Here is a 22289-nt window from a genome sequence, read left to right on the forward strand (position 1 = left end):
GCCAATGAATATTCTATACGGCTGCATTTTCTTGCAAACACCAAAGAGGCGTCGATGTTAAAACCTTCTTTCCAGCTTCTTGTAATACCATAATTGGATTTCTGAGTATAAAACATTTTCATATGAATGCAGGAGGCTTTCTCACACTTACTAGGTGAACAGAATGAACTTACACAGGAGTTGGCCTCTCATGGCATGAGTATTGTGTATGAAATTGGTGATGCAGCAATGAAGGAAAACTTGGTCAATGCACTTGTAAGCACTCTGACTGGTTCAGGGAAGAGAAAAAGAGCCATCAAGGTAACTGTTTCGATACCTTATATATATATAAGTTACTGTATCTTATATATATAAGTTACTGTTCTGATACCTTCTATTTCTCTCTCTCTCTTCCCATTGAAGTCTGAAGTTCTAGAGTTTTTATGCAGCTTGTTGAAGACTCTGAAGTGTTTCAAGAGGGGACTATTGGTGAAAATCTAAGTGGAGGGAAATTGAGCACTTATAAGGAGCTTTGCAGCTTAGCAAATGAGATGGGGCAACCCGACTTAATCTATAAGTTTATGGATCTTGCTAATTATCAAGCTTCTTTGAATTCCAAGAGGGGTGCAGCTTTTGGGTTTTCCAAGATAGCAAAGCAGGCAGGGGATGCTCTTACACCATATTTACGCTCATTGATTCCAAGGCTTGTTCGTTACCAATATGATCCTGATAAAAATGTCCAGGTACACATTTTTGAGTGCTCTGATTTATATTTATGAATTTCTATTCTATACTGGATGTAGTTTGTTACTTAAAAATGTAAATATTTTCAACTGCATTCTGTATTTTCACACACTTTAATGCGTATGTTTCTGCGAGTATTTTGTTTCCTTTTCCCCCCTCTTTCAAATGAGCATACTAACTTGTATATCTTAATATTGTTGTTTGCTTTAGGCCAATTAATGTTACTAATGTCATTTTCTCATTGCCTGTTGTTCTTGCAATGTTTTAGGATGCAATGGCCCACATCTGGAAGTCACTAGTAACAGACTCAAAGAAAACCATTGATGAAAACTTGGACCTCATTATTGATGATTTGTTAATACAATGTGGATCGAGGCTTTGGCGTTCACGTGAGGCATCCTGTCTTGCCCTTGCAGATATCATCCAAGGACGAAAATTTGATCAGGTGAGGAGGTCTATATTCATTTCTTTGTCCTAGTATATTGTAAACTCATGTTTGACATTGTAACCTATACAATCCTTGCTTAGGTTGCTCAGTAGTAGTAAACCAAGTTTTCTCAGAAGATTAGGATATTGATTCAGAACTCAATTTTAAATTTAAATATTACCTAGTATGGCATGGCTTAATCAGTACACCTTGCAAGTTTTTTTGATAGGTAAGGAAAATTTTTATTAAAAAAAATAGCCAACCCGAGTACATTGGGAATGTACTGTGGGGGCAAAAATCATGGACCAAAATTACAATGATAAAGTAGAACAAGAAGGGAAAAACAAGAAAAAAGCAATAGAGCCACACTCCATACAAGGAGAGTATGTAAGAAAAAAGACTTAATCTCTAGCAAAGACCGTTCACATCCCTCAAAACATCTAGCATTCCTTTCACTCCAAATAGACACATCAAGTAATTTGTCACAAGTCTCCAAAAATCTATATTGTGATGTTTCCCAAACTTACCTTGCCAAGACTCAAACAACTCAATAACCTTATGTGGCATAACCCATTGAATTCCAAACAAACAAAACACCAATGACCATAACTCACCTTACAAACTTTTTTGCAATGCAGAGTTTGAAAAAATTTTAGTATCTCTTATCCTGGGCTTGTAACTACAATAAGCTGCAAATATCATGCCTCAATCTGATTACTGGATTGTCCTTGTGCCTCAATCTGATTACTGGATTGTCCTTGGGGAAAGTATGGAGTGGTGTCAACTTCTAGAATTTATATTCAGGACGTGCTGAAACAGAACTCAAGGTCCGTATGGGGTTAGTCTTTGGAAATTCATCAGGAAGGGTTGGGAGGGTTTTCATCGGTCCAACAGTTTCAAGGTAGGTGATGACTCTTCTATTAATTTTTGGCATGACTCTTAGTGTGATGGGCCACCACTGTGGATCATTTGACTTACTTGGGGGCTATTACCACTAGGGCATTAGCTTTGTTAGACTGATTTATGATTGGGAAATGGTGTCTTTTGCCTCTTTTATGAATGTACTTTATATGGTGTTGATAAGGCAGAGTGGGGTGGATATTCTGTTTTAGAACCCTTCTTCACCGAATGTCTTTGAGGTTAGATCCTATTATAAGATTTTACATTCCACGTTTCATTTTTCTTTTCCTTGGAGGAGTCTATGGAAGCCTAAAGTTCCTTCTAAAGTTAGCTTTTTCATTTGGACATCAACTTTGGGGAGAATTCTAACTTTTGATAACCTTAATAAGTGTTGTATAATCATTAGACTTAGACTGGTGTTGTATGTGTAAAAGGGATGGGGAGACTATTGATCATCTACTCCATTGCCTTGTGACATTCAAAATTAAGTAAGCTTTATGATTTGTGTCATCAATAAAAATAAAAATTACTACATATTTTGAAATCTAACCGTTGAATTACATGTTTTTTACTTTCTTAATACACATGTCAAATTTTGTGTCAATTGTATATTATTTACTATATGATCTATAAGCGCTTATATTTTATGCATAATTCTAAATTATAAAAACTTGCAATTTAAACAATTTATTGATGACATAGTTATTGATCTTTAATTTTTAGAAATTTTACAAGTATGGAAGTTATAAGAAGAAGATGTAATCCAATGATCTATTTGTCAAAATTCATCTCCAATAAAAAGATATTGAGTAAGGTTGTAGCCTTGGGCTACAACACAATTTTATGGCTAAACTTTGTCCATATTTTTATTAAAATTATACAATGATTTGGCCTTTTTAATGGGAAATAAGACTATAAGAGTACATTGTTCTTTATATAAGACAGATATGGATGCATTACAATCCAGAATCCTTTGCAATTAGTGCTTCTTTTATGTTCTTGCTTTTCTCTATTTTTTTTGTACTTATTTTTTTGCTCTGTGCTAATTTGCATTTAACAGTTCTTTGATAATACATCTTTCTTACCTATCAAAAAAATTTACAATCCAGAATCTTGGTTTTACAGTTGGATTCAAAGTTCATTTCATTTCTGTGATTTGGACTTAAACTAATTGGATTCAAACCTGATCTTTTCTTTGATAGGTAATAAAAATTTATTAAAAAAAAAAGTATAGTGCAGTATACTAACAGCTCAACAAGCTAGGATCTAAAATTACAAAAGTCAATAAGCTCTGATAAATTAGAAAAGGAAAACATCCCAACTGCTGTCGTCCACTCAAACCTGATCTTGTTCAATACACAGCAGAATCCGAAATATTAAAAGCCCTTCTTTACTCTTCGTTTTTTACCACTGTAGTAACAAGATTAAGTTTCTGTATTTGTATATACATCCACAATATGGCCATTCTTTCCTTTTAATGGAGATGTGAATTCATCGATAACTTTCAGCAGAATCCAATACCATCTGATACATCTTATACTCAGATTGTTCCTATTTTTCTACATACAGCATCTTTAAAATATCATTTGCGTTTGCTGCTTGGCGATATCATTTAATTGTATTTTTGACATGTAGGTCGGAAAGCATTTGAAGAAATTATGGTCAGCAGCATTTCGAGCCATGGATGACATAAAAGAGACAGTTCGTACTTCTGGTGATAAATTATGCCGTTCTGTAACTTCATTATCTAAGAGGCTTTGTGATGCATCCTTAACTGAAATCTCAGATGCAAGTCAAGCCATGAATATTGTTCTTCCTTTTTTGCTTGTGGAAGGCATATTAAGTAAAGTTGACAGTATCCGTAAGGCATCTATCGAAGTTGTTACAAAACTAGCGAAGGTTAGCATTGTGTTACAGTACAGTACGCTTTTTTTTAGTGAAAATAACTTAAGTTTTCTGTTACTGTGGTACTAGCTTTTAAATATCACCTCAAATGATATTGTTCAGACTGTCCAATACAGTTGAGGTCTCATTATGAAATGTTACTTTGAGTTGTTTATAAGAACCATATTCTTGTCTATTCAAGGTATAATTACATGCATATATATATATAATGTTTTCCGTGTATGTGTGTAACACCTGGACGCTAAATGGTTTACCAATCTTTGATCTTGATAATACATTGAATATACATTCTTTGGCTACTTCAATAAGAGGAAAGGGATTATATCTGCTTGTTTTTAGATGATGTGGGAATCTTGATACGAGGAGGTGGAATTGCTTGCGTCCTCTAAATGGGAGAAAACTCTAGTACTATTGTCATACAGTATAGTATCATTGTGTATGCTGCCCCAACTAGGTCAAAAAATGCCATCCCATTATTACTAAATCTCACTGAACTGTCAAATTGTAGAAGCCTTTTGCTTGGCTTTGGAGTGGGATTCTTTATTGAAGAGCTGTATCTAAAGATATGCAAATAAATATTTATTAAAAAAAAGATATGCAAATAAATGATATTATGAACAAGACTTTATTTCTAATTAAATCAAATATATGTTGTTGATATAATGAAAAAGACATGTTGTACCCAACATCAACTATTCTTTAGGCAATAGCAACAGCAAATAAAGGTGCCAATGATATTAAGAAATACTTTTAAATAAATCCATAAATGCACTAATGACTTTACACTTTTAAGAAAAATGCAACAACTAACTTATGGAGTTATGAGTTGGTATAGACTAAGTTATTTTTTTTAATAAGTAATAAGTTTATTGATGTCAAAAAAGGGGAACACCCTAGTACACAGGGAGAGTACAAGGGGTCAAACACTCAAGAACAAAAATTACAAGAATCTAAGAAATCAAGAAAAGATAAAAATGATTGGTTCCGCAAAGTAGCAAACCAATCCATTAAAGTTCTAAAGAAAAATAGCTTCAAGTCTGATATGGATCTCTCCTTATTTTCAAAGCACCAACTATTTCTCTCCCTTCAAAGGCACCACAATAAGCAATGGGGAACCGTTAGCCATAATTACCCATTTCGATGACGGCCAAATCTGCCTTGCCAACATGCTAGAAGCCCTACTACAGATTGTGGCATAACCCAGCTCACTCCAAACAAACTGAACACCATAGCCCACAAATCCATTGCAACCGGACAATGAAGAAAAAGATGATCAACCGATTCACCATTACACTTGCACATGTAGCACCAATCCAATATCCAAACCTACCTTTTTCGTAAATTGTCAATCGTTAAGCATTTCCCTAAAGCAGCAGTCCAAACAAAGAAAGCTACTCAAGAAGGAATCTTCTGTTTCCAAATGCTCTTCCAAGGAATGCAGTAGTCATTAGAGCCCACTAAGAGACTATAATAATCCTTAACCATGAAGCCCTTACTATAATAATCCTTAACCATGAAGCCCTTTTCTCTATCAGATTTCCAGCACATTTTATCCTCGCCAAACCCTCTCACCGAAGCACCATATATGGTATACATGAAACCGGCCAGTGCCTCTAATTCCTGAGCATGCACACCCCTAAAGAAACTTACATCCCAAAACAGGATACCATTATCAAACTTCATAATCTCAGCCACACTAACCTCCTGATATCGGCAAAATCTAAACAATTCAGGATAGTTGATTGCAAGAGATGTTTCACCACACCAACGGTATTGCCAAAATTTCACCCTAGACCCATCCCCAATATCATATAGAATGTGGCGAGAAAAAGAAGGCCATCCTCCACTAATAGTTTTCTGCAAGCCAACACCATATAGGCCATTAATAGGCCTAGTACACCAGTCACCCCATCCACAGCCATATTTTATCGCTATCACTTTCCTCCAAAGGGCAGCCCTCTCCATTTCAAATCTCCATAGCCATTTTCCAAGCAAAGCTTCATTAAAAAGTCTTACCTTCCTTATCCCCAAACCACTCGAACCAATGGGAGTGCAGCCAGTAGCCCATTTAACCAAATGGAATTTTGGTTCATCAACGATGCCACCCCATAAGAAATTCCTCTGAAGTTTCTCAATTCGGTTAGCCACAGCAATAGGAATAGGAAATAAAGATAGAAAATAAGTGGGTAAATTAGATAGAGTGCTTTAAATTAAAGTGACTCTACCTCCCTGGGATAAGTACAAACGTTTCCATCCTGCTAATCTTCATTCTATCTTCTCCAGAATTGGATTCCATATTTTCTTATCCTTGAATTTAGTTCCCAAAGGAAGACCCAAATATTTCATTGGAAGATTATATTGTTTACAGCCAAGGACATTCAACAATAAGTCAAAATTTTGCACCATACCAATAGGAACCAACTCTGACTTGCCCAAATTTATCTTTAGACTAGAAACCACCTCAAACCAAATGAGGATCATACGGAGAAACAAAACCTAATCCAGATCAGCATCACAAAAAATTAAAGTATCGTCCGCAAAGAGAAGATGAGACACCGCCAAAGATCTTCCCTTTAAATGACCCACACCAAAGCTTGACATGTGATCATCATGAACAGCTTTATCCAACATTCTCCCAAGGGCTTCCATAACCAAGACAAATAGCAAAGGGGACAATGGCTTTGTCTCAACCCCCTAGAACTCTCAAAAAGCCCACAAGGAGAGCCATTTATCATAATAGAGAAGCGAACTATAGATATACAAAAGAAAATCCACCGCCTCCATTTAGCAGAGAACCCACCCCATTCTAGTAACTGCATAAGAAATCTCCAGTTTACATGATCAAGAGCCTTCTCAACATCTAATTTGCAAAGTAGCCTTGGTCTATGAGATAGGTTCTGTCATTCTGTGATTAATTTGATCCCCACAACTAGGGTCAATTACATTGACGATTTTCTCCATATTAATTTATTTGTACCCTCATGCTTGTTTGAATTGTTAGCCATTATGTCATTTTTAACCACTCTTTTCCCTCCTTTCCTCTCTGCACCTTCAACATGGATCAAATCTCTCCTTAACTGTATTTGGATAAGCATTACTGACCTGGGCTGGTCCACATTAATTGAATTTCCTACTGTTGTACCATCATGTTGCCTCCTATAGCTTGACAACAAGCTCCTTTGATTTTGTCTTCTATTTTTTCATATTTCCTTTCTTTTGGCATCCTCATTCCTGTTGTACTCAGTTTCATGGGCATGTTTCTTCACTGTTCAACAATTTATTATAAGGTATGCCTTTGACCATCTCAACACTTGTCCAAAAATCTCTGATGTGCCCTGGTGGATCTCTGCATGTTTCCTCGTCTTCTCTTTTTGAAATTACTTTTTTCACTCCCATATCTGTAACAAGATTAGTAGCTTGAAGACTAAAACAGGGTGCAAAAAACTGAAAATCCTTCTCTTAAGTTCCTATAGATACATGGGTTACATAAACTCCTAATTTTTTTTGCAAAACAACTGAATCGAGGTTCTAGACAAGTTTTGGCTATTCAATCTTGTAAACTAGTCAAGATTGAAATTGGACAGATGGCTTGGCGCCTGGAGACAGGACAAAATGGAAGATTGCTAGTTTGACTTGCTGTATTAATTGCAATGCGAACCTTATTATTTCACTATGTTGTCATTGCCTTTTCTTTTATTCCTTTTTTTTTTTTTTTGATAAGTAAAATTTCATTAAAAAATAAAGATAGAAGGGCGCCACCCATGTACATAGGAACTGTACAACAGTACCAAAATAAAATGCTAAAGTACATTGATCAATCAAATCATGCAAAGTAATAGAAAACATCCCAAAACCGTTAATCCACTCAAACAGGGTCTTGAGGAATAACAGCTTCAGGTCATGAGCAGATTTTTAATAAACCTCAAAAGTCTGACCATTCCTTTGCCACCAAAGACCCCACATGAGGCAAGGGGTAATAATTACGACACTAACTGAACTTGCCTTTTCAGCTAGCTAAAAGCTCCACAACACCCACATGTTGCCATTGCTTTTTCATATTCCCTTCAAGGATCTCAAGGAACCTTTTTCCTTACTCTATTCATTCATTAATATAATATCAAATGATCTCTCTTCTTCTTCTTCTTCTTCTTCTTCTTTCTTTTTTTATTTTTTTATTTTTAGTTTTGGTTTGTAGACTTATCAGAAAAAAAGGTATTAGGTTGTTGACTTTATTCACTCTCTAATTCTTTGTTCTATAATCATGGGTTTCATTGTAAAGTCAATATATTTGTGATGTTAGCTAATGAGCTCTAGCTCCAATAGCCCCTCTAATGCTTCCAACTTTCAGATTCAAGAAGTGAGAGAAGAGATTTTGGGTTTAGAGAAGGATTAGCTTGTCGAGAACTTAAGAGCGAAAATAAGGCCAGGCTTTGTTATTGGAAAAGAAATTCTTTACAAGTGAAAAATTTATTACAAGGGTTGGAATTCTATTATGTATACTCTAAGAACAAATAATAGGCTATACTCCCCTTACATCCTGGTTACTTAAGCAAAATGACAGCCCAAAATAACAAACAAGTAACAACCACTCAAAACAGTTCAGAGAATGCCCTGCATCAGAGACTTCTCCTCTTAAAAAAAAAAAACTTGTCCTCAAGTTGGAATACTAGCAGAAACATCTTCTTCAGTTGCGTAGTAAAGCAATAACTGCTTCACTTTGATGATGTTAGAAATGTTGAAGTGGGGTGGAGGCTGCACTTACCATTGATTTGCTCAAGACCTTGCTAGGATCAACTTTTCTATCATTAAGCGTCACATAAGATCTAGCAGGCATCAAGGTGTTTCTATATTAAAGCGCATAAATGATTAGTGGGAAGGACATGAAAAGCATGTTCACTCTATTCTCTCCCGTTATAATGATATAAGTTGTCAGATGCTAAGCTTTGGCAACACAAATGCCCAGTGGGATATGGTCAATTGTTCTGTTTACTATAGTGGCCATAAAGGAGACTTGTAGAAGGATATAAGATCTTGATATTTTATATGATTTTTGTGGATTGGTTTAACAGCTCATTTTCTGCATATGCTTGAACTTGATAAGGTTTTGTGCTTTATTTTTTATTTTTTGTTTGTTCCTAAGTGACTGATTCTGGTAGTACAACTTTCAAGCTGTCACATGTTTAATTAGCATACTTGTTAATCAATAGCCAAGGTGTAAGTCATTAATTTCTTTCATTCATTGGTTCTGTCAAAAACTACATATCCCCTTTTATTAAAAATTGCTCTTGGATTTTGTGCCTTATTTACAGGGTGCAGGAATTGCAGTTCGTCCACATTTATCTGATTTAGTTTGCTGCATGCTGGAAAGTTTATCAAGCCTTGAAGACCAAGGGCTCAATTATGTTGAGGTATAACATAATCTTTGTGCCATTATTGCATTTATATCAGCTCATGCTGTTTAGTTTATTCATATATTTATTTACTTTTCTGTTCCAGTTGCATGCAGCAAATGTTGGAATACAAACAGAGAAGCTCGAACATTTGAGAATTTCGATTGCAAAAGGCTCTCCCATGTGGGAAACTCTTGACATATGCATAAATGTTGTAGATACTGAATCATTAGATCCATTGGTTCCTCGTCTTGCTCAATTGGTACGCTCTGGAGTAGGCCTCAATACCAGGTATATAGTCATACTAATTCATGTGCTGTATTTTAGCATCTATTCAAGATGAAAAAGGATTTGTTTTGTATTTAATAGCAGTTTGTGTTGCCTGTTTTCTTTCTCAATTTATATATATAAACTACTCTTTCTTACCTATCAAAAAAAAAAAAAAAAAACCTCTTTCTACAGTGAGTTATAGCTCAACTGGCTCTTCCTTTTCCTATAAAATGGGATGGAGGGGTAATCATCGAAATGGTTTTATTTGGTCTATCATTCCTCATTGCTTATTGTGGTGCCTTTGGAGGGAGCGGAATAGTAGATGTTTTGAAGATTCTGAGAGATCTATTCCGGATCTCAAGCTTCTCTTTTTTAGAACTTTAAGGGATTGGTTGTTTGCTTTGCAAAATAAATCTTTCCCTTCTTTTATTGTTTTCCTAGACTCTTGCAATTTTTGTATTTGATTTTCCTTTCCCTTGTTCACTTTCGGTGCAAAATCTTTATGTGCAAATTATTAGTAACATAACTATGGTTACAAATTTTAGTTTTATGGTAAGTACTAAGCAGATCAATAAAGGACATGACTTAAACAGAAAAAAGTTGTAAATTGTAAAAAATTGAAGAATTGATAGGGTACGGAAGTTTGGGGCAAACCCCTTAACTTGTGTGTAATTTCACATACAAAACCCTGGGCGACATAATCAAGTAAGAAACAGATGGTCACCAAAATACAAGAAACTTTGATTTCTTCAAACTTCTAAAGATAATGTCCATAGGTGTTTATTCAATTCAATTGATTCAAGTTCAAGATCCTTGACTTGCCCTGTTGTGAACGAGCTCTAGCTCAATTGGTACCTTCTCCCCTTTTAAGTGCTAGGCAGAGGGTGAGATCATGGTTTCAAGACCCATCAGATGTGTTTGTAACTTACCCAAAATACATATATATATATATATATATATATATCCTTTAGTCGCCCTATTATGTCCCTTCCAGTTGCACTACATAATACACACAACAAATTTCAAAGGTTCAATTTGTTTCATTTATTTTATTGGGTGAACTTGGTGTGAAATGTTTGGGTAATGTCTTAATGTGGCACATTTGAAAGGAATGTTAAATCCTTTTGCATTTACAATATTGCACAAAATTTTGGGTAGTAGCAATGATTCAATTTTGGATCCAAGTTTTACTATATTCCTTAGTGTCTCCTCATTTCATCTAATACATTATTTATTTTGATAAGTAATGAAATCTTTTATTAGAAAAAACAAAAAAGCAAACTTAGCACATGACGGTGTACTAAAAGAGAAGTACAATCAATTCTTTTTTTGATAAGTAATAAGTTTTATTGATATCAAAAAAGGGACCCCCTAGGCCAACAAATCAAGTACAAAAATTACAAGAATCAAGAAAATCAAGTCAAGAAGAGAATGATTGGTTTCGCAAAGTAGACAACCAATCCAATAATGTTCTAAATAAAAATAACTTGGGGCCTGTTATGGATCTCTCATTATCTTTAAAACACCCACTATCTTTCCCTCCAAAGACACCACATTAAACAATGGGGAACAAGTAACCATATATGGCCATTTTGATGTCGAAGTTTGCCTTACCGGCAAGCTAGGAGCCCCACAATCAACTCCAAATAAACCCAAAACCATAGACCACAAATCCATAGCAACTGGACAATGAAGGAAGAGATGGTCAACCGATTCACTATTATACTTGCACAGATAACACCAATCCAAAATATAAATCTTCCTTTTTCGTAAATTGTCAATCGTCAAGAATTTCCCTAAAATAGCAGTCCAGACAAAGAAAGCCACTCGAGCAGGGATCTTCTACTTACAAATGCTTTTCTAGGGGAAACAAAAATCATTAGAGCCCACTAGAAGATTATAATAATCATTAACTATGAACCCCTTATTTCTATTTGGTTTCCAACTGGAAATACAATTAATATGCTAAAATAAACGACAACTAGAACTAACTCTAACGAATTATGTTTTGATCCCAAATCCTCGTATTATCTTTTGATGAGTAAATAATCATCTTATAAAGAAGAGGAGAATGCTTCTGAACACAGGCTGTATACTAGAGCAAGTCCTAATGAAATTACAAGCAGAAATTTAAAAGATCAACAAATTCTAAGAAGAGGAATGAACAATGCCTAAGACAGATTTTCAATTGTATAATAAAATTCTCAAGAACTGAGATTTAAACAAAATCAAGATTAATTCCATTTCTCCAAAAGTCCACCTTTCTCTTCAAGTTATCCATGTAAGGCGCAGTGGAATATATTGTGGTTAAGTGATTAAATTGACCATTTCATATTAGTTTAAACATTTAGGACAAGTGGTAGTTTATATTAAAAGTTTAATGTGTTGGGTCCCACTTATCAAGGGAGAGTTTGGGCCCATACTGAGGGCAGTGTTAGAATGATGGTTTGGTAATTAAATTAACCCTTAAAATTTCCTACAACTTGCAATTATTAGTGTAGAAATTAAAAAGGCGTTTTAGAAAACAACTTTTTATTATGTGAAATTTGAATTAAAAGGCCAACAGTAAAGTCTTGTACCCATAAGTATTGAATTTCTATTCTGATAAGTAATAAAATTTAGTTAAATAAGAGAAGGTTTCAGTCCCAGTACATGTGGAAAATTACAAAGATCCTGAAGCATTGAATCTTTAAGATCATTGTTTGTTTGGATCCTTTTCAAGCATATTTGTTCTTCAGCTTAGTGTGTGTTATTGGGATAGCTTTTTTTAATTGGCTTATTTTGCTTTAAAAATAAGTTGGGTGAGCGTACAACTGTACTTAGAAAAAGTGAGGTTTTAAAAAGTTAAACATAAGTAGGCTTATAAGCTACACCAAACAGGCTTTTACTCTTGTTGAAACTTCTTGGTCGACCTAAGTTATATTGGGAACATTTTTCTTGTTTGGCCACCATCAATGTTATATTTTGAAACTTTCAGACCAAAGCAAAATTCATATCTTTAATTGTACTGTGCTCCCAGTTATCTCCCCATTTTTTCTGTTTACTTCATACAAGGCATTTAGCAATCTTAGTTGGTAATGCTATGGACTGCTGTTTAACTGAAGAGAGTTTAACAATGACGGATACATCTTTATTGTTCAAAAAGTGATGGAAGTTCCTGAACATAGTGTCTCCAAGGGAACAGGCATTGTAACTTTCTAAAAAATTAGTCCTGTCTGTAATGTACACAATTGTTAACAGCAATGATGCTTTCTGTAACCTATACATATTCTTCTGCAGGGTTGGTGTTGCCAGCTTTATTACCTTACTAGTTCAAAATGTTGGAGCTGATATCAGACCGCATATAAGCATGCTATTGAGGCTGTTGTTTCCAGTTGTTACAGAGGAGAAAAGTGTTGCAGCAAAGCGTGCCTTTGCCAATGCTTGTGCTATTGTTCTTAAGCATGCAACACCCCTTCAGGCTCAAAAGTTAATTGAAGAAACTGCAGCTTTACATACTGGTGACAGGAATGCTCAAATTTCGTGTGCAATTTTATTAAAAAGCTATTCATCCATGGCCTCAGATGTCGTGAGTGGATATCATGCAGCAATTGTTCCAGTTATCTTTCTTTCAAGGTCCGAATCAGATGATTGGAATTTTTTTTTTTTTTTACTTTGAGATATTATTAATGTTCTCACCAGAAAGGAAAAATATATCATACAATAAATTGTTGTCACCATGTTATTCTCTGATTACTATTTATCATGTTGGCAGGGAATGTAGATGAATATGGTAAATAGTTTTAGAGAACCATTCCGGCCAGTAAAAATCATACAATGCTTAGTTGTTTACAGACTTAGAAGTTAAACTGCATTTTGGATTAAAGTACTATCAAGGTTTACAGAATATTACCCATTCTGGTAGAGAATTACCCGAGTCTTTGATGACTGTATTCTTTTGGACTCATGCACTTAAATTGTTGGAAATTTTGAAATATAAACCAACATTTTTGCTTCTTCAATGAAACTTATTTACATATATTAATAAAAAAATCTGTACAAAAAATGTTGACACTTTTTAAAGATCTTTATAATAATTGCCAATGACGTTTAGGTCAAATGGTGTTGATGTTTCTAACAGAGATGTCTAGGGTTTGAAATTCCTTCCCCCTCAATTCCACCTCCCAACCCCCTTTCAATGTATCCAAAAAGATCTTTATAATAATTAACAAGCAAAATTGATTGTGCAAGTGAAATTTTATTTTCCTTTAAAGAAACCAGTCAATTATGATGCAGGTTTGAGGATGACAAGTATATTTCTGGCTTATTTGAGGAGTTGTGGGAAGAAAATATAAGTGGTGAACGCATCACCCTCCAGTTGTACTTGGGGGAAATTGTTTCTCTCATATGCGAGAGCATTACATTGTCATCATGGGCAAGTAAAAGAAAGGTCAGTGTTATCTTCTTCTTCTTCTTTCTTTCTTTTTTTTTTCCCTCTTTTCCTCGCCTTTTAATTTTATGTTCCTATGAAATGGAAATTGGTTGCCTATGGTTTTTAACCAAATGGAGTTCCCATTCCCCGTTCCCTGTAAGTGGTAAGGGGTTCACTCACAGGTTCAATCACATAAGAACCTAAAAAGAAAAATAAAATAAAAATTGTTTCCTATATTTGTAAGATCTCTGCTTGTGTCTTGCAGTCAGCCCTAGCAATTTGCAAGCTTAGTGAAGTTTTGGGTGAATCCATGTCATCTTATTATCAAATTTTGCTCCAATCTCTTATGAAGGAAGTTCCTGGCCGCTTATGGGAGGTAGGTTGATCTTTTCATGAGCTTTGATAAAGAGAATGCACAAAGTCAAAGTTATCATAAGCAATATGTTTTACTGTGTTTTCTGCTAGAATATGCAGTCAGTTTTTCCCCCCTTCCATTCCTACATATGAAGCAATATCATTGTAAAATAAAAACCTGATTGAGTTACTTTTTAATGGTAGTCAATCCAGTATAAATATATGCCTCATGGGTTCTTAATTATGTCATAGTGTAAGATTTTTCCTCTTTTTTTTTTTTTTTTTCCTTCATATTTTAACCTATTTTGCTAGTATTGAGAACCAATTTTTTGGGTGGACAGGGGAAGGATGCTCTATTGAATGCTTTAGGTGCCCTCTCTGCATCATGCCATGCAGCAATCTCCACTGGAGATCCTGCCAGTCCCAATGCCATTTTGAGTTTGGTATCTTCTGCGTGCACAAAAAAAGTGAAGAAATACCGTGAAGCAGCTTTCTCCTGTCTTGAACAGGTTAGAATTGTATAATGTTGCTGTAATATTCATGAAATGTTTCATATATTTTCTGGAAACATTGGACAGTAGAACCTATGTCTTCACAAAACTTTTATACAAGGATTCTTAAATTTCACTATTTCATACTAAAGCAGGTCGTATGGAATTATGGTTCCTGACTTACAGTTTAAGTTCCAGTGGTCCTTTCTAGACAGTTGCACCTTAGTCCAATTATTGCAATCCTGAAAACATGTTTTATGATGAATTACATTTTTTTATTGAAATATGTTATCAATGTACGTCAAATGGAAGTTCCGATCTTTTTTTTAACATAACACTCCATCTCTTTATGTAATGATCACTAAAATATTGAAACAATGTGCGGGCCCCCTTTGGTTAGCATTCTATGAAGTCATCTACTGATTGGTGGAAAAGGATTTATCTAGTGAACCCTAATTAGTTGGCATTAACACTTAGTTCAGTTGATACCTAAAAAATGTGTCTCCTCTTAGAGGAACAATTTTTTTCCTTAATTTTTAAAGGTGTTAGAACCCAGGCTTTGATATATGTTAAAATAGAAAGATGAAATAAGTCTGAAGGTGGAAGCAAGAGAATTAATACAGTTTGACCTTAGAGGCTTACATCCCTAGTGTAGAGCGCTCAGTGGCCACACCTTTACCATATTGAACTGTGTTTTACAATGAACCTAATGTAGGATATATAGTAGTTAACCCTAAGCTAACCCTCAAATTGCAGTACTTTCACTACAACTAGGTCTAAGATTACTTTGCTTGCTCTATCAGTAAATGGTCCTATAATAAGCCTGGGCTTCTTGGGCCATTATACCTTTAACAGTTATATTATCAAGTTGTGATAGTGCTATGATATTTCGAGGCTTTTGTTAAATAGACTCTAAAATTACCTTTAACTGCATTTTGGGGCTTTTAAATAGACTCTAAAATTACCTATGGTAGAAAAATAGTTATATTATACTAACAATAAGCTTTTAGGATAATCAGTAGTTTATCATGGTATCAAAGCATGTGGCACTGAGTTCGAATCATGCCTCCATTTTACCTCCAATAAAAAGGTAAAAATGTTGGGTCCCACTTACTATGTGGGAGTTTGGGCTCACATATGAGGGAGAGTGTTGGAATACTGGTTAAATGATTTAATTCACTACTTCCTAATAATTTATAATAATTTAAGTTGTTTGGATCAACATCATAGAAGGGAAGGAAATAAATTTCTAACCTAACAAGGAAAGGAAATAACTTGTAATCTATTACATTAGATGTAAAATAAAAGAGAATAAAATCCTAAGAGTTTCAGCATCCATCAAGATCAATCACAATCAATTAGGTACAATGAAACCAATCACCATTAATATAGCACTTTTGGTGTCCTCACCACCAGAAGTCAGATGTCACTATGCTGTATTTTTAACTGATTTATCTGGGCTACTTTTTCAATATATGCTTTCTTAGAATTATGACTAAATGATTAAATTCACCATTTCCTAATAGTTTTAGCTTTTGGGGCAATTGGTAATTTAATAGAGTATCAGAGCAGAAGATCCTGAATTCGATCCCTAGCTTTACTACCTCCCATTTAAAATGTTAAAAATCCCATGTGTTGAGCTCACTTATTAAGGGGGAATTTAGGCCCACAAATTTCCTAATAGTTTTAGCTTTTGGGGCAATTGGTAATTTAATAGAGTATCAGAGCAGAAGATCCTGAATTCGATCCCTAGCTTTACTACCTCCCATTTAAAATGTTAAAAATCCCATGTGTTGAGCTCACTTATTAAGGGGGAATTTAGGCCCACAAATGTGGGGGATTGTTAGAATTATGATTAAATTCACAATTTCCTAATAGTTTAAGCTTTTGGGACAATCGGCAATTTAACATGCTTGAATTATAGGTTTTGCTTAAACTGTATTATGAAATGTTGATGTATGCTCTCATGGTGATTGATGAAGAATGACTTCTTTTTGTTACCTATAATTTTAATTTGAGATTTGACTTCTTTTGTTTATTTTCCTTCCTGTATTATTTGTTACAGGTCATAAAAGCCTTTGGTCTTCCAGAGTTCTTCAATTTGGTCTTTCCTTTGTTATTTGATATGTGTAATATGGCTGCACTCAATAAGTCTGGGCAAGCACCCTTGGCAAGTGATGCTGCTACAAAAGGTTACATTCAGATTTTCAGTCCTATCTAAAAATTTATAGTTCACATTAATTGAGCTAGGTATGGTGAAGGTATATTTAATCATTTCATAAATTTAGAATATTATTGTTAACTTATAACTATCTAGAACATGATTGGGATTGAGTTCGTCTGATTGGGATCTTTTCCTTAGGAGGTTTGAAGGACGTGACAATTAGCTCTTGAAGTATCAATATAAAGGGTGTAACCAATGCCTAAAACTCCCACTTTTGCTAGATCTGGGAGAGATGATTGGTACACAGCCTTACTCCAATATTTTTTGGAGAGGCTGATTCCTAGACTCAAATCCTTGACTTGCTTTTGGTGGAAAGACACTTGCCATCACACCAAGGCTTGACCTCTAGTTTCTAAAGTGTAAATGATAATTGGACTTAAATAGGATCATCACCTCAATAGTTAATAGATTTTGTTTGTGTCGTTGTTATGGGGAATCTATGGACCATCTTCTGCTACACTATCAGTTTGCTTATGCTTTATGGAGTGAAATATTTTTTGGTGTTTGGGATCCAGTGGGCGATGCTGAAGACAGTTGTTTCTCTCCTTTTTGCATGGAGGAATTTGTTGGGAAAGCACTGGTCAAAGATCTAGAATATGGTTTCGGGGTATCTAATGTGGTTAGTTTGGCAGGAATGCGTACCCGTACCTTTGAAGATAAATAGAAATCTCTAGAACTCTTAAAATCTCTTCTGTTTGGTACTCTGTTTCAGTGGTCTCGAGTTTGGGGTTATACGCAATATATTTCCATTCATTCTTTTCTTCATTCTATTAGTTTTACTCGAGTTTAATTTATTCATTTCCAGTTTAGAGTTTTCATCATAGTGAACGCATTAAACTTTTTTATCAATAAAATCTCTATTACCTATAAAAAAAAAAGGATCATTGCTGCAGTCTTTTTTCCGATATGCAGATGGTTTTAGGACATGTATTTGTAGAATCATGAAATCCATTTTTCCATTTTACAACATATATCCAAAGGATGCTGGAAAGTGTAAACTAGAATGCAGTCGGTTGAGAGGATAAGTAAGAGAAAATAAAATGGTAGAGAGAAAATGGAAGACGGATTGATATTTCGATAGATTAAAAAAGCAAAATGAAGGAACAAAGGGAGAGATGGTTATTTTTTTATCCGGGATCACCATTCTTAATCCTCCCAAATTGGGAGGAAAATAGGAGAAAAAATGTCTTGCATGGTTATCTGACTGTCTTCTACCTCTAGTTCATTAAAAAAAATTAAATACAAGTTGTTTTGTTTTCTCTCCTTCCTACCAAACACTTACAATGGAAACTAGAAATCTCTTCTTCTTCTTTTTCCGCCCACACACCACCACCCCCCCCCCCCCCCCCCCCCAATTCTCACATTCCCTCCTCTCAGTTTTGTATCCTCCCTACCAAATAAAGCTAATTTTTCATAGTTTCTCTCATGAGCTTGGGCTTCTGTTGTTAGCATAAAAGAATTTCTATCTATTTTTTCAGATGCAACCCTCAGGGGTTTGTCTGTCCTTTGTACATTTACTGTTGTGATATTTTCATGTAGATTTGTGCACTGGGTATGACCATCACTTCCACTACCCATAATTTCTGGAAAACAAAGTCCTCAATTCGTAGCCTCTTTCAGGCCCCCAGAACTAAAGTTTTTCAAACCCTAAATGAAACTACAAATTTTAAACCTTGACTCAACTGAAGAAAGGGGGCAAGATCTTCAGCTCTTTGCTTATTATCTACTGCAAAAATAGCCTTACCTTTGTTTCTCTTTTCCCCACTTGCTTCCATGCATCATCAAACTATTTTACAATTTGAAATTTGTGTGTTAAGGCTGTAAAGCGGTGCTAGTAGTCTTATTATAAACTTTCTGTTGTGCAGAATCAGAAGCTGCTGAAGATGTATCTATTCCACATGAGAAAATATTGGACTGCATGACGTCTTGCATCCATGTTGCACATATAAATGATATTCTTGAACAGAAAAAGAACATATTGCACATCTTCATAACTTCCCTGTCACCTGGATCTCCATGGACAGGTACCCTGATTAGCTTTTTCTTTTTCTCAAAAGTTTAGTACCCTTCTTTATAGTTTATTGATTAAACTTTCATGGGCAGTCAAAACATCAGTGTTTACATCAATCAAAGAACTTTGTTCAAGACTCAACAAGGCTTCTGTTGACTTTCACGGAACTTCCCTTCATGCCAACATAACTTCTTTAGTTCAGGAGGTAATCAGAGTTGTATTCATTTGTCAGATATTTTCTATGGCTTTTCTGAACACGAAATTCTATATTTTTTTTTCAGTTGTTTCACTCAGTGTCACCTGAGGTAGTCCAATGCATAAGCACAGTAAAGATTGCCCAGGTATGTTATCCATTTCCTTATTTGGCTGGTCAATGCACATCAACTTTTGTTCTAGTTATTGGTTCATTGAGCTTGAGGAAACCCTTACACCTGACTTATTGGATATCAGGAGGCACCTCATCTCTTGTATGCCTTTCAAGTAAAACATCTGATACATATCGAAACTGATCCTATATATGTAGTCATAATGATTCTGCTCCCCCACCCAAATAGGGCAACATCTATTATTTTTATTGTTTAATTCAACTTTATGTAATTTTTAAAAAAAAATGTTAGTTAATACAATAAATCAGAATCCACTGATAAGATGGCCATGTCATTATTTTTGACATCAAATAAATTGTATATTGCATCTCTCTATTGGTCAGTTGCTTGCCTACATACATCTTTGGGGTCCGTAATCGCGGGGCGAACACATGATTTTCACATTTAAAAAATAATATAAATCTTTTGGCCGAAGGTATTATTGAAATTGCATTTTTAAAATCATCAAAATGTTGCATTGTGATACTGCAGTTTCTTTTTCACAATGAGGTTTCATGACTTTCTTTTCATTGTACTTGCTTAGTTGTATTCCTCTAGTTTCTTCCAGACCTTTTGCCAAGTATCAGCTCATCAAACACATTCATATAACCATCTCATAATACTCAAATATAAAGATTTACCAAAGCTCTTTAATTAATGGTACACATTCATATAATAAATTTTTATTGATGTTAACTTCTAAAATTGGCATAAACCCCCCTCCCTTTTTATTTTCAATTGGTATTAACTTTCTCAGAAAAGATTTATTGTTTGACTTTCATGTCTGTTTGACTGTTCCACTTTGCTTCTAGCAGTTTCAAATTTATTAATGCGTTTTCTTATTCCCATTTTTACAAATTTTACACTGTCTAATCTAATTCTCAAATTTAGGTTCACATCACTGCTTCAGAGTGCCTTCTGGAAATCACCAAGTTGTTCGGAGACCTTCCATCAGCGCATTTGATAGATGTAGGGTTTAAGAATGAGATTCTTAATCAGCTTGGGGTGGAGAAGAATGGGGAGGCAAGGTCATTGTTAAAAAGATGCATCGATATACTTGAAAACTTGAAAATCGAAAATGTCCAATAAACTTGAAATTGGTACAGCATGAAGCCAATGAACCTGTTGAAGCTCATAATTAAATTTGCAATGACATTCTATTTTATTTTGAGTTAATATATCATGCAATTTAGAATTATGAAGAGGCGTGCCGTGGGGACCAACCATATTTGCTTGCTTTTGGTAATTGGAGTGGAGACCAACCATATTTTTGCTTATTCTTGGATAATATGAAGAATGCTTACTTGGAATTGGTATAGCTGATTATATTGTATTTCACCATGTGGTCTTTGTGTGTACAGGTGTGTGTATTTTGGAATGTGAAAGTGATAGACACTGCACTGACTATAAAAACCGACGCAACACCACTAACAAATAGACGTTCCTTTTATTTTTTGAGAAAAACTGACGACTTAATCGAGAGTAAAGACACCAAACAGTGACTTGAATCATAGAACAGTCACTGCACCAAACTAAACAAGACCATTGATAGAATTATTTGCAACACAGATCGGGATGAAACAAAACCCATTGAGTCCCAACTGTAGCTAAGTTTGATGCACCTTTTCTCTTCTCTCCTTCAGCTTCTTGAGCTCAACTTCATAACATTTAAGTAATTTATTGCCACTCTTATGAAGACCGAATTTGTCATACATGTCTAAGCACTCTTTAACAATTTCATAAAGTTCGATATTGCTACTTTTAATTCTATTGTCATCGACCCAAATACACCTGTAAAAAGTCTTAATAATACAGTTTTCATGGTCAATAAATTTCCAACCTGGTTTTCGCTTTTCTTTTTTGCACATGGTTACCTTTAGGGAAAGAAATGAGGTGAAGACAAAGGTTAATGGTTAGCAGAAGTAATAGGAAAATTTAATTAATTCAAGTAATGTCTTTAGGGAATGGACAATAGATTTTTACGGAATATGTAATTCTTAGAGCTGAAATATATATACTTATAAAAATATTACGTCAAAAGACTCGAAACTATAATATATGCTTCTAAAAGGTAATTCAAAAGTTATTATTGATTAACACTCTGTTTGTTTCAGCAATGATGTTTTTTAGAAAATGAGTCATTTTCTAAGAAGTATTTTCTATAAAACGATCTCATTTTCTAATGTTTGGTAGCAACTTTAAATAAGTTGAAAAACAACCTTCTAACTTCCCTAATTTAGCTTGCTGTGAGATAGAGTTGTTTTCCAAAAAAAATTAATGGAAAACAATTTCTAAAAATAAGTCATACTTTTTATGTTGACCAAAGATAGTTTTCCTTTGACTCATCTTTTTTTATGTTACCAAACAATGGAAAACACGGAAAACTATCTTTACACAAGTTAGAAACTGGTATTGTCATTAAACCATTCATTTATTAAAATGCTACCTCTTTAACTTTATCTTCCATATTAACTTTCATATTTTTACATTTAATTTCCCAACCTATTTTTATTCATTAAAAAATTAAAATCAATCATTTAGTATTAACATACTACAACAATGTGCAGTCTATATGGCAAAAACACTCATATTGTAAAAAAATCAAAAATTAAAGTTCCCACAGCTACAATACATTTTTGTGTCCAACTACTATGGCAATATGTTTTACTGTGTTTTCTGCTAGAATATTCCGTCAGTTTATTTTCCCCTTTCCATTCCTACATGTGAAGCAATATCCTTGGAAAAGAAAAACTTGGATGAATTATTATTTAATGTTAGACAATCCAGTATAAATATATGCATCATGGGTTCTTAATTA

General features: G+C 34.5%; 1 protein-coding gene across 1 annotated transcript in view; it reads left to right on the top strand.

Moving 5' to 3' along the window:
* The window catches only part of LOC126723567 (uncharacterized), a 40321-nt gene extending 19652 nt beyond the window's left edge, over positions 1-20669 (top strand). The window contains exons 21-35 of the mRNA XM_050427130.1: positions 133-300; positions 429-722; positions 992-1168; positions 3686-3949; positions 9265-9363; positions 9452-9636; positions 12895-13230; positions 13891-14044; positions 14292-14402; positions 14722-14889; positions 16937-17063; positions 18961-19119; positions 19199-19311; positions 19388-19447; positions 20363-20669. Coding sequence (XP_050283087.1) covers positions 133-300; positions 429-722; positions 992-1168; positions 3686-3949; positions 9265-9363; positions 9452-9636; positions 12895-13230; positions 13891-14044; positions 14292-14402; positions 14722-14889; positions 16937-17063; positions 18961-19119; positions 19199-19311; positions 19388-19447; positions 20363-20560 — 2613 coding nt within the window. The 3' untranslated portion in view covers positions 20561-20669. The remainder of the gene's footprint in view (positions 1-132; positions 301-428; positions 723-991; positions 1169-3685; positions 3950-9264; positions 9364-9451; positions 9637-12894; positions 13231-13890; positions 14045-14291; positions 14403-14721; positions 14890-16936; positions 17064-18960; positions 19120-19198; positions 19312-19387; positions 19448-20362) is intronic.
* The last annotated feature ends 1620 nt before the right edge of the window (positions 20670-22289 follow it).

The sequence above is a fragment of the Quercus robur genome, chromosome 1 (genome assembly GCF_932294415.1).
Source record: "Quercus robur chromosome 1, dhQueRobu3.1, whole genome shotgun sequence".
NCBI lineage: Eukaryota > Viridiplantae > Streptophyta > Magnoliopsida > Fagales > Fagaceae > Quercus > Quercus robur.